Source organism: Macrosteles quadrilineatus, unplaced genomic scaffold, assembly GCF_028750875.1.
Source record: "Macrosteles quadrilineatus isolate MER2022 unplaced genomic scaffold, UCM_ALF_1.0 Scaffold_2__2_contigs__length_208266976, whole genome shotgun sequence".
NCBI lineage: Eukaryota > Metazoa > Arthropoda > Insecta > Hemiptera > Cicadellidae > Macrosteles > Macrosteles quadrilineatus.
This window is the reverse complement of record NW_026542595.1, coordinates 161,658,256-161,670,512: the sequence shown is the minus strand read 5'-3', so window position 1 is coordinate 161,670,512 and position 12,257 is coordinate 161,658,256. Positions and strand designations below refer to the sequence as shown.

The window sequence follows — 12,257 nt, the reverse complement described above, 5'->3', positions numbered from 1 at the left end:
CGCCTTTATATTGTTTATGCATCAATAGTTTGTGGCCTTTTTTGGATTGTTGTGTGTTTGTCTGTTGGTAACACATTAATGTCCTTATTTCTCAGTGTTTCACGGAATGGACAAGAGCACCTTTGATACTGAAAATGTCAACCGGAATAAAGTGTTAAATGGTGAAGTTGAGGTAGTACTTTAAATACGTTTAAGTTAACCGATGTGGAAAGTAACTTTCAATTATAGGCCTACTTTAGGGCTACGCTTCATGGATCTATAAAACACTAGTGTACATGTTGCTCGAATTCGAGCAATTGCAAAGTATTACAGGAGTTATTTCAAAACTAATAACAGTCATATTTACAATGAGTTTAATAGAGTCAACTCAAAGATTACCGGTGTGTAACTCAGACCATGTTTATCTTCGTTTAATAAACCTAAAGCTAGTTTTCTCCTTCTCAAAATGCCTCGCTGTACATGCAACACCGTTCATTGACAGAGGGCCAATTGAGAACGAAAAGTCGTTCTGGGGTAGTGTTAGGGCGCATTTGTAACCTAATAGTTGAGATTGTCCAGGGTCAGGTGCTAACTGTGATGAGTTAAGCCTATTACGCGCCACTGTTCTGTAGCTGCGGTCGTTCTCACGATTTCGTTTCCTGTCTATGTTTCGTTGTCGTCGCGTCGGAGGCATTTAAAAGAAAAACACAACAAATAAACAAATTATAGCTACACAAAACAACGATAAACACACAAATTTGAGTTATAATCATGCTAACACAATCCATCATAGCGACACAAAACAACGATAAATACACAAATTTAAGATACAACCATTTTAACACGATCCGTCCTGGGGGATATGTTTACAAAAACTCAAATAGTAAATAAATGTACTCAATGCGTTTCATTGAATTGAAAAATAAATAACAGCAATTAAATTATACAGCTGATCAAAATGTAAACAATTATGTTCTCCATAAGGATAACATGGGAACTTTCAAAACCACTGGGGCAGAGCCCAAGGGACGCTTTCAAAAATGTAAGGCCGGTTTGCAAATCTACGCGACACGCTCTTTCCAATGAGACGTCAATGGACAAAATCGGCTAAGAAATGGCGGAGGAGTTCAACCGACAAAGTTTCATGTAGCGTATTAATTATATAGATAGATTTTTTAGTTTATTGATTGGACATATGGACCATAACGATCCGGGTGACATTTAATTGCGAAGCATTTATTTTGGCTTGAACTGTCAGATACTGTATTTGCGAAGGTTTATATATAATAGTTTTGCCAGCATATCTGCAAATATGCAAACTAACTGCTGTTCTTAATCTTAATATAAGAAGGTTTCAACTGACTACCATAAGATCCCCGTTCGTAGATCGGGCACACAGCTAGTACAAAATATATATCGATTATAGTATCATGCCAGTAAGGAATGTTTTCTTTATATAATAGTTAGTATATAATTTCATTATGGGCCTTCAGGTTTTGTACCTGCTGGTTCCAAGTAGCCGGTATCCCTGGTTAGGATTGAGGGGCAACTCTCTTTCCGAAGGGTTGCTTCGGCAGCCGGTGAGCCTGTTGACCTTAAGTCATCCGCCCATGGTGTGCCAAGGTTTGGTGCGTGAGCTCCGGCTTACACCATGGGGCCCGGGCATGTTTAATTATAGGCACCGGGTTGTAGTTGAGGGGGCTTCGGCTCTTTCGACAAAACAAAATGGAAATGGATTCCGGCAACTGTACTACATGTTGTTGAGCCTCCAAGTGGGCAGTAGATGCAATCGGGCGACACGACTTTGCCTATCCTGAACAGGTGCACCCGGAAAATTCTGTGACCCGTCCGAAACTGGGTAAGGTAATAATCAACCTCACCATACTGTCGGTCAACCCATGGTTGGACTTGCTGATTTAGTCTTCTGGTCCAGCGTCTCCGCGACTCCTACTCCCAGCTCTCATGCCAGAGCCGGTAGGTGCGTGTGCGCTCTATGTTTTTGTATGGTCCTCACCACGCCACTGTTAAATCGCTTTCCTCTCCGCCGTAAAATGTCTGACGGGATTACTCCAGCAACCCCCAAGACGGCGGGTTTGGGCACTGTTTAGTGCACTGTGGAGGATGCTGCCCTGAGTGCTGCCTGCTGCACTCGGGAGAGCCGTATCCTACTTCTAGTTATTTAATATTATGGTGGTTGATAACTGAGTATTTGCATTCCACACGAATACAATAAAAAAATATACCTCTTTCCAAACATTGAGAAGAATAGAATTATTTTTCGTTGTGCAGACCAAACAATTAGATAGTTAGTACATTGTTTTGTTTCTTCTATTGTATCTTTTTTTTTTTGCAACCTACAGTAAAGTTACATACAGGAAACCCATGGAAAATGAACAGTAACTTACACATTGTTAGATATGGTAAAAACAAACCATTTCACCTACTTAAAAATTACAGAATCATTTAACTAATTACGGTTTCGTTTATAAACGATTATAACGGGTTTTACAGGTGTACAGATGAGTGTAGGTTTATGGCAGATTCAATCCTAAAATTTAGTTCTAAAAATCATTAAAAATTATGTTGCAATGGTTATTTTTGTTACATGAATACAGCACTTAACCACTAAAAGATCCGAGGAACTCATTTCTTGTGGCGTAATTTGATTCTCTGCGGGAAGGTGAAAACGTTTTACTCTCAAACCATTAGTATAGTGGTGTTCACATTTTGTTATCTCAGACAAATAAACCCCCTTCTGTGTTGTGAGATTTTTCTTACAATTAAGAGTTGTACGAATAAAAAAATAGGTAAAAAATTACTCTGGAATTGTTATGTGGAAATATTTATTTTCATTTCTTTGTCTACAAGAAAAGCATGAAAAAATTAACCTGCCACTCTCAAATTTAATTTGCCTCTTAATGTTATTCCTAGTTGCATAATAGATGAATACGACTTATACAAAATTGAACTTTATTGGAGGAAAGGTTTTTTTAAAGGAATTTAATAGACCTAGTATTTTTATTTATGTTATGTACTGTTAGTATTGCGTACTTCTAGAAGTTCGTATTTGTATTTATAAAGGGGCAGCTCACTAGGGTTAGTTTTAGTGATTTTTTAATTTTTTATTGTATTTTGACGTAGAATGATTCTGATACATGCCTTGCATTAAGAGTAAGCTTAAGAGCTTAAGAGTAATAAGCTTAAGAGTTAATGACTATCGGTTTTTATTTAGTAGTTACAGAATGAGGTTGCCACATATTTATATACTCAAAACATACTTAGAACTGATACTCATCAATCATCATTATAAGCTTTATGTAGGGTTTAACCCTAGAAACCATTTTTAATTGTGACTAGGCCTATAATAATTTTAACAAAAATCCTTTAAGTATACTTTATTGCTTTGAGTTATACCTTTTGTAGGTATTCATACAAAAACTTGGGGTGTGGGATACTTAAAACACTGATTAACTTGTTTTAAAAGCCGCATGATCGTATTGTTTTATCTCCTGCAGTGAATGAAATTAGATTTGAACATCGTGGTTTGTCATCACTTCTGTAAAAGCTTTTCAGACGAAACCAGATTACGGGCAAGTCCCAGGCAGAATACATGCAAAGGCTTAGAGTTCTTTGTTGATCCGTCCTGTAAGACGAAGCTCAATGTTATTATAGAATAGGATTGAACTGTCGACTGCGAAATCAGACATTCAGGCAGATATATTTATCTCGTTCATGTCCGTGTGCTGTGTTATATAATAAATGTAGTAATGATGCATGTTCATGCTTATTTAATATACATCAAATAATTCTGTACTAATAGTGTAATTACAAATATGGTTCTCGGCCTCCAGGAAATTCAATTTGCGCTGGAAGGCCTAATGTAGGGGCCTCACCCACACTTATCTACGGCGGATTGCTCATAAAGCAGCACTCGCTGTACCATTAGTCAACTATATGTACACTGCTGCTCCCTTCTCATTACTTTAGCCATGTCTGTTAAAATTCACACATTTTGAAGTATTCCTATTGGGAATTGGTACGAAAACAGATGGTGTAGCACTTAAAAAAGTTTTGTAAAATTAAAAATCTCTTATACTTTGGAATATGTGATATATATAATACGAAGTAATTCACCATCATTTAATTTTATTCGTTAAACGTTCAAAGTCAAATTAACAGCACAGTAATTTTGGTAGTTAAATTAGGTGAAATAAGAAATCAAATTGGTGTCAGGAATGGTTGAAAATGGAATGTAATTATTGTTCCGATGCCTTCTTATTTACAAACGCAAATCAGAAGTCACAAGTGCCTTCAAATGGGATATGAAAAGAAAGATTAAATGTTTTGATGTTACTTCGGAAACATAGTTGTGGCTTTAATGGACATAAAACATCAAGTAGCCTGTACATTAACCGGTCCATAATATAAATAAAAGTTATTCCTGTAGTTTTTGTGGTGGTTGAGGGTATGCACTTTACATAAACTGTTGATAACATTATTTTATAAAAGTAAACTAATCAAATGAAAACATTGTAGTGATTTCCGTAGCATTTTATATCCACCGAACAATACTTCTAAAGGTATTCTCCTCAAAACTTAATATTTTCAGAGACAGTTCCCTACCCTGATATGAAAGCATCTTAGTTTGTACTACAGTAGACGGGTATTTGTTAACTGTTCGTTTATTGTCCTTAAAATTATTAATTATTGTTGTTTTCAGGTATTTATTATTCTGCAGAGTTAGACATTAAACTGTGATCAAAACTATGATTTCATAATCGGTTTTGACTTGTATGTTTCATGAAAAAAATAATAATTTGCAAAAGACTACAAATTAGTGGTTTCCCTGATAAATAAACAGAATATAGAAACAGTAGGAATAACTTATCACATTCACTTAAGGTTTCTATCGATTCGCAGAATTGCCAGTAGCCTTTTGATCGTTACAAATGTCTAACTGGGCTTTTCACAAACGACCCTAGCTACAAATCACATATTCATATCCTTATTTTGACTTTGAGACCCGGTGAATTTTCTTAATTCAAGTACAGGAGATTTTTCCTTTTAAATATAATGTTTTCTCGGTCTGTGATGTATAGGGATTTAGGGTAAGTAAATGTAGGTTAAGTCAAACCTTCTACTGAAGGATCGACCCATAAAACTAGAAAAGCCAACGCTTTGAAATGGGAAAAAGTGAGTTACTATCACTTGACTCGCAGACCAGTTAGGCGAGACTGACGATTCTCATCTTCTGCCCTTAACGCAAGAGGCGATTTTGCTCCACACTGCGAATAAGTGGTGCCATTTATGAACCTTGTTCCCACTTTAACTGACCAGTACGTTTTCTCCGATGGTAAATCATATTTTAGTGGATAGGACACGCATATCTATTGAAAACAGCATATTTTCCTATGCAGCTTTAAACATTATTAGGACATAGGTCGTTATATAAGTCGTATGTCAAGTAAATGAGATTGATCCCGAATAGTTAAAAATGAAAAATCATTATTTATTTTAAGAGTGAACACACAGCGAATAGTTTACCTCTCACGTTTATAATTCAATAACTATTATGTTTTCACGCATAAGAACATGATGATGGTTCACTCTAAGCCTGCACTTCTCTCAAATGTGCTCTGCCTTTAGATCCATGTGGAAGTGAGATTGTTAAAAACGTCAGTTCAACAGAAATGTTATATATAACAAGCATTATTGTTTGTAGTAAATATTTGTTGTGCGCATTTGTCTAGTGTGTAAATTAGTCAAATTTCAACTAAGAGTTAGAGAGAAATGATGACATTTTTAAGACGATGTAGACGATGTATTTTTAGACCTATAAAATACAAGTTATTTTATTTTATATTGAGGGACAAACTGTAACACTAGAATATTTTTCAGTCCCTGGGCAACCACGAGTTTGACGACGGGCCTGAAGGTTTGACTCCGTTCCTCAAAAAGACATTAGTGCCCGTTGTGTGCTCCAACATCGACGACTCCTCAGAGCCCCAACTAGAAGTCTCAACGCTGTCCCCATCTCGTGTTTTGGATATAAACGGCGTCAAAGTGGGAGTTATCGGATATCTCACTCCGGATACAAAGGTAAACAACATTCTGCTGCTAATATACTTTTTTATCGCTATTTTTTCTAATAGTGATTACCAGTCTTATCCTGATATTCTTATCATTTAAAAATATTATCTGTAAAAGGCTATTATCTAAAGATATTTTATCTTTACGAAATCGGAGATCATTCTTTTTTTTGTTTTTGTTTTACACTGGGTAGATAAAAATCAGGCGAAGTAGTAACGACGTAAATAGTAAATTTCTAATATTACTAACCAATAACCATCGAAAGCACCCTTAACTTCTTAGTTTCTTTATGTCACTTCAGGACATAACGTCCTTTTGAACTTTGTCCCACAATTAGGTTGAAGGGGAAACAAGTTCAGACGACCCTTTTGAAAGGTCCTGGTTAATTATTTATACAAGTACGGTTACTACAATGGAATTTTTTTTGGGATACATTTGAGAAAAGATTAGTTTACGGGTATTTTTGGGATAAATTTTAGGAGATGATTGATTTATGGGCATTTTTGGGGAGAAATTTGGGAGAAAATTTATTTGAGCTTACGAACAAAATTTCATTTAATCTTTTCATTTTCCGTCATTTACTACCAACTGCATGAAGGAAGTGTATACTGACAGTTACGTTGACACATGATTTCCTATTAACCATATATTTTAGTTATAAACATTTGTAATTTAAAATATAATTATTTCACTGTTTAATCCATATTAACTATTACGAACAACATGTATATGGTAACTCAAAAAATACAGAACACAATTTCAAAACACAAAATATGTTTTTCAGTTCTTAGCAAAAACACGCAACGTTAAGTTTGAGGATGAAATAGTAGCAATAAAGAGAGAGAGTGAAAAACTGAAGAGTAAAGGGGTGAAGATACTAATAGCATTGGGCCACTCTGGATATAATACAGACAAGAAGATTGCTGAACAAGTACCAGACTTAGACGTGGTCGTCGGAGGTCACACGAACACCTTCCTGTACAATGGTGAGATTGGTCATAACCTGTAGGATACTGTAGAAGATGTGTAGAAAATGTCAGTTTACACAAACATTTGCCCAAATGACCTGAAAAATTATATGTCGTAAGATCAAAAACACACCATACAATTAGGTCTATTCATGTTCCTAAAGTATCTTAGAGAAAAGTCTTATAGGTAGAACTTTGCAAGAAAAATATTAACTTATCCCAATCCCAATGGCAAAAATAACATGAGCCATGATGGTTATTATGTATTTATTTACATTTGCTTCAGAGTTATTAGCCTTTTTTGTCGATGTACACCTAATTAGAAACTAAAAAATAACACTTTTTGAAACTATATGTTAGTTAATTTAATTACAGTAATGAGGTTTGTTAAAAAGTGTATATTTTCATTGTTTTTCATAACCAATAGAGGGTGTGTAAATGTTTTTACAGTTGATTTTGAAACGCAGTATTCTCTTGTGCGTCTTCATCCCATTGCGAAGCAGCATGGACAACGTCTTTAGTGACTTATATAGTCAAACTGAGTACCAATCCCCCTGTATTTATGTAATTGCTTCCCAAGTAATCGTTGAATTAGAATAATATTTAATATTAGCAAGTAAAGCTAGACTAAGTTAAAGTATTTTAAAAACGTAATAAAGGACGCGATAGTAATCAACAGATTTTTAAATTCCAAAAGTAGCACCGTACTATAAAAACTAATCTCAATCTGAAAAATAATTAACTAGGACTATTTTGGCAATATTTAAATAATAGCACTTTTATTGGCCACCCTTATAAAGATTTTATATTTTTCTACATCACCGTTACTTACTTAGTACCAAAGCGAACTACAACTCAAAACGTTGGAACTAAAACATTACAGTCAGCACATACTAAACGTAGAAAATGTTTGATTCGTGTTTGAAAACATATAAAACAAGCAATGTAGAAATTGTTTATAACTTAGTTAATTTAATAAAATAACAAAACCTTCTCAACCTACTATTTAAAAATTCACATATTTTTCCATAGCACGAAATAAAACTTTTAGTCAAAGTCATTCCACTAATTTGTAACTGATGATACTCTATTTGATAATGCCATCACGCAATAATAATTCAGTTAAAAACCTGTTATCAGAGTTAGGGGGAGTAACAGGATGAGGAGAGTAGCTTATTACTGCTGCCTAAAGGTATAACAAGGTGGATAGAGCACCTGCCCTACTCATATCCACATGTGACTACCCACGTAATGGTGAAATCGTGAATACTTTACACAATACTCGTGGTATTATGTAAAAGAAAAACACAATTTGGGGTTTGTGTCTCATTGTGGAACCACTTTCAAAAACATATTTAATAAATACTTAACTTAATATTTACTCAGTGCTTGATGATGGCTGTGGACATATAGAAATTTTGCCTATTGATTTGGAATGTTCAAGATCTTTTCATATAAAGTATATTTTAGGGTTAGTTGGACAGTGAACTACAATCAAGAACTCAGTCAACCAAAGGGGTTTTAACAACCGTGGTTTAAACTCGAATGTTTTCTGTTTCAGGGAAGGTCCCAGATAGTGATCAATCTGAAGGACCCTACCCTACTTTGGTGAAGCAGGATTCGGGGAGGAATGTGCTGGTTGTACAGGCATATGCGTACACCAAATATCTGGGACATCTGAAGCTTACTTTCGATGACGAAGGGGAAGTTTTACATAGTGAGGGAAATCCAATCCTACTTGACGACACTTTTAAAAAGGGTAATTCTTTATATCATTATTTACATCTTGGTAAAATATGTTTGTTTGTTGGAAACCATTAATATATAAGAAGAATTACTGGTTGGTGACTTAATTTCACTAATATTACATAAGTTTTTATACTTTTAAACTATTATTTATATTGCGATACTTCACCATCGCAGTGTCAGTAGGAAATTTTTGTTTAAATTCTCACATAAAACTTCTATCAATGCCATTAAGTATCCTGCCTTACGTTTCGTAATGTATTTTACTTGCAATCCAAACGAGTTGCTAAATGTCCTTATAGTTTTTAATGTTGTGTTTCATACATACAAATACATAATTTAACTTTTACATTTTTCCCATGCAGTAATTTAAATTGGAATTTTATTTAAAAAAAATTTTTAATACATGTTTGCATTCATTTTGTATTTTTGTATTTTCCATTACTCAATGACTATAATTTTAAGAAAACTCTGCTTTTCATCGATACTTACAACAAAAATGGATATTCGTTTTGGACAAAATGAAATTAATAGGTTTTGAATTAAGACTATTCATTAGTATGAAATTCATTTAGAGATGATATTATCTAAGCTCACATCTCCACCACTGCCACACTATATACGCACCACACAATCAGTGCAAGCCTAAAACAGTGTTGAGAGAGAACCACACATACATTAGAAACACACACATTGCTCCAGCAACAGGTAGATCACCTGTGGTTTGTATGTTTCATCAAAACAGACAAAATCCACCTCAGCCCACTGAATCATAACCGTTATTTAAAATGTAAATCTATATAATTAATACGCTACATGAAACTTTGTTGGTTGAACTCCTCCGCCATTTCTTAACCGATTTTATCCAATTACGTCTCATTGGAAAGAGCGTGTCACGTAGATTTGCAAACTGGCCTTACATTTTTTTTAATAGTCCCTTGGGTTCTGCCCCAGTGGCTTTGAAAGTTCCCATGTTATCCTTATGAAGAACATAATTGTTTATATTTTGATCAGCTGTGTAATTTAATTGATGATATTTATTTTTCAATTCAATGAAACGCATTGAGTACATTTATTTACTAGGCTATTTGAGTTTGTGTAAACATAATCCCCAAGACGGATCGTGTTAGTATGGTTGTATCTTAAATTTTTCGTTGTTTAGTGTTGCTATGACGGATCGTGTTAGCATGATTGTAACTTAAATTTGTGCATTTATCGTTGTTTTGTGTAGCTATAATTTGTTTATTTGTTGTTTTTTTTTTCTTTTAAATGCATCCGATGTGACAACAACGAAACATAGACAGGAGGCGTTAATCGGAATAACGACCGCAGCTACAGAACAGTGGCGCGTAATAGGCTTACTTTTTTTTGTAACTCATCACAGTCAGCACCTGACCCTGGACAATCTCAACTATTAGGTTACAAATGCGCCCTAACACTACCCCAAAACGAGAATTCGTTCTCAATTGGTTGGCCCTCTATCAATGATCTGTGTTGCCTGTACAGCGAGGCATATTGAGAAGGAGAAAACCGGCAGAATGCTTTAGGTTTATCAATAACAAAAATTAACATAGATAACTTTATATGGCTTTAAGTCAGGAAATGGTTGTGGAAAACATTAAAAAGCAATACCAGGCTATGAAATATGATACAATATTTACAGGAAATGTTGATTACTGTTATATACATCGTGATATTCATGAGTAGCACACCGGTAATCTTTGTGTTGACTCTTTTAAGATCATTGTAAATATGACTGTTATTCGTTTTGAAATATCTCCTGTAATACTTTGCAATCGCTCGAATTCGAGCAACATGTACACTAGTGTCAATAATTCTAAATAGAATATATTATCTCGCTTACAACATTAACATAAAATAGTACGATTTAAATTAAACATTCTTAGTCAACGTAAAGATAAAGTTTTTCTAAACTCTGTCTGTTGAGGTAAAAATATAAATCAGAGAAGTTGTTGTTACTTAAGTAAAGAGTAATCATCAAGATAAGAAAGCTCTTGCAGCTTTGTAATTCCCTGGGATTAAAAACTAATTAACCTGTGACGAACCTTGTGGATTTACTTTTTTTGAAACTGGTTCTATAGGAAGATAACTTTTACACCACAATTCAACAAGAGCATTGATAATTACACTATCTTAAGATGTTGTGTAATGATATTGAATTTTATTTATATCCTCTCCAAAGCTGAAGACTCCTCGCTCAATGTCGTTGCAATAAAATTGTCAATTTGTTTTGAATGTTTAAAAAAATAGAATATCCCAGTTTTGTGTAGGTTTATTACTTAAATATCACTTATAACTTTTTTCAAAATATGTGAATAGATTCAGCACCCAAATAATAATCGTACACCAATCATCTGATAACGTTGGTTGTTGATTTGGTTTCCTCAAACTGGCTTGAAACGCAATACGCGTTTCCTAATTGAGCCTGTATAGATGATAAAAGATTTTTTTAAATATCACTAAGATTTTTCATAGATAGATTATTAACTTTCAGATCGTTTAAGTGCATTCCCACAGTAAATCCGTAGACTGTTTAATAATAACACAGGTTTGAAAGCGGTCTTAACGTGGTACTGTATCAAACATATGGAAGATATAAAACATGTATTGATCAATTGTTTACCTTAGATGGAGAAATAGAACGAGCGGTCCTTAAGTATGCAAATGAAGTGAAGGAATTGGCCGGAAGGAAGATTGGATCGTCTAAAACATTTCTTGAAGCAGACCACGCAAGTTGCAGATTAAGAGAATGTAACTTTGCAAACCTCCTGACTGATGCTATGGTTCAAATGGTGTGTATAATTTGTGCAATTATAGTTTCAATTTAATGTAGACTATTATACATCCATGCCATAGTGTGGATATGTTTTGAAAATAACACAAAAACTGTTTTTGCATTTACTAATTTAAGACACTAAAATATATATTTTAGAAATATTTTTCAAAGAATTTCTCTAGAGAGGAGCTCTGTAGAGTAGGTAAAGATCAGATAGGTTAAGGTTCTGTAACCATATATAAAACCATAGATTTTTTACGTCAAAATTAAAACAAAAATAGTTGTATATTATATCGTAGATGCTCAAAAAAATCCCGACCCACAATAAGTTCTAGGACACCCAAAACGAATTTATCGTCTGAAAGAGCCACCTGAAAAAAGAGCCCTGTTGTTAAATACTATGGTCAATAGCACTCACGTTTATAGATCTGTGCCTAACTGAATAGGACGACGAAAGAAAGTAAAACGTCGATTCCAATCCACCATCCTAGTCTTTAAATAACTTTGTATATTTAATCCTTTACTATTAATATTTGATCAAAACAACCTTTTCTCTCTCCCGTAACAGCAAGTCTTAGTACTTACTCTTGTAATGTTTTTTTTTATAGGGAATACAGATTACAAGTTTACGGAAATGTTTTGTACAAATCCAACCAGACAAACTGAGCTCCGCTTAG

The 12,257-nt window shown here is 34.3% G+C and overlaps 2 protein-coding genes across 7 annotated transcripts in view; one reads left to right on the top strand and one right to left on the bottom strand.

Annotated features, from left to right (window-relative positions):
- Positions 1-12,257, bottom strand: part of LOC128986173 (uncharacterized) — a 403,677-nt gene that overhangs the window by 369,236 nt on the left and 22,184 nt on the right. The window lies entirely within an intron of this gene.
- LOC128986176 (protein 5NUC-like) overlaps positions 1-12,257 on the top strand; it is a 61,245-nt gene that overhangs the window by 41,547 nt on the left and 7,441 nt on the right. For all 6 annotated transcript variants that reach the window (XM_054406362.1, XM_054406368.1, XM_054406365.1 and 3 more), the window contains exons 3-6: positions 5,878-6,078; positions 6,854-7,055; positions 8,599-8,796; positions 11,433-11,596. In XM_054406362.1, coding sequence (XP_054262337.1) covers positions 5,878-6,078; positions 6,854-7,055; positions 8,599-8,796; positions 11,433-11,596 — 765 coding nt within the window. The remainder of the gene's footprint in view (positions 1-5,877; positions 6,079-6,853; positions 7,056-8,598; positions 8,797-11,432; positions 11,597-12,257) is intronic.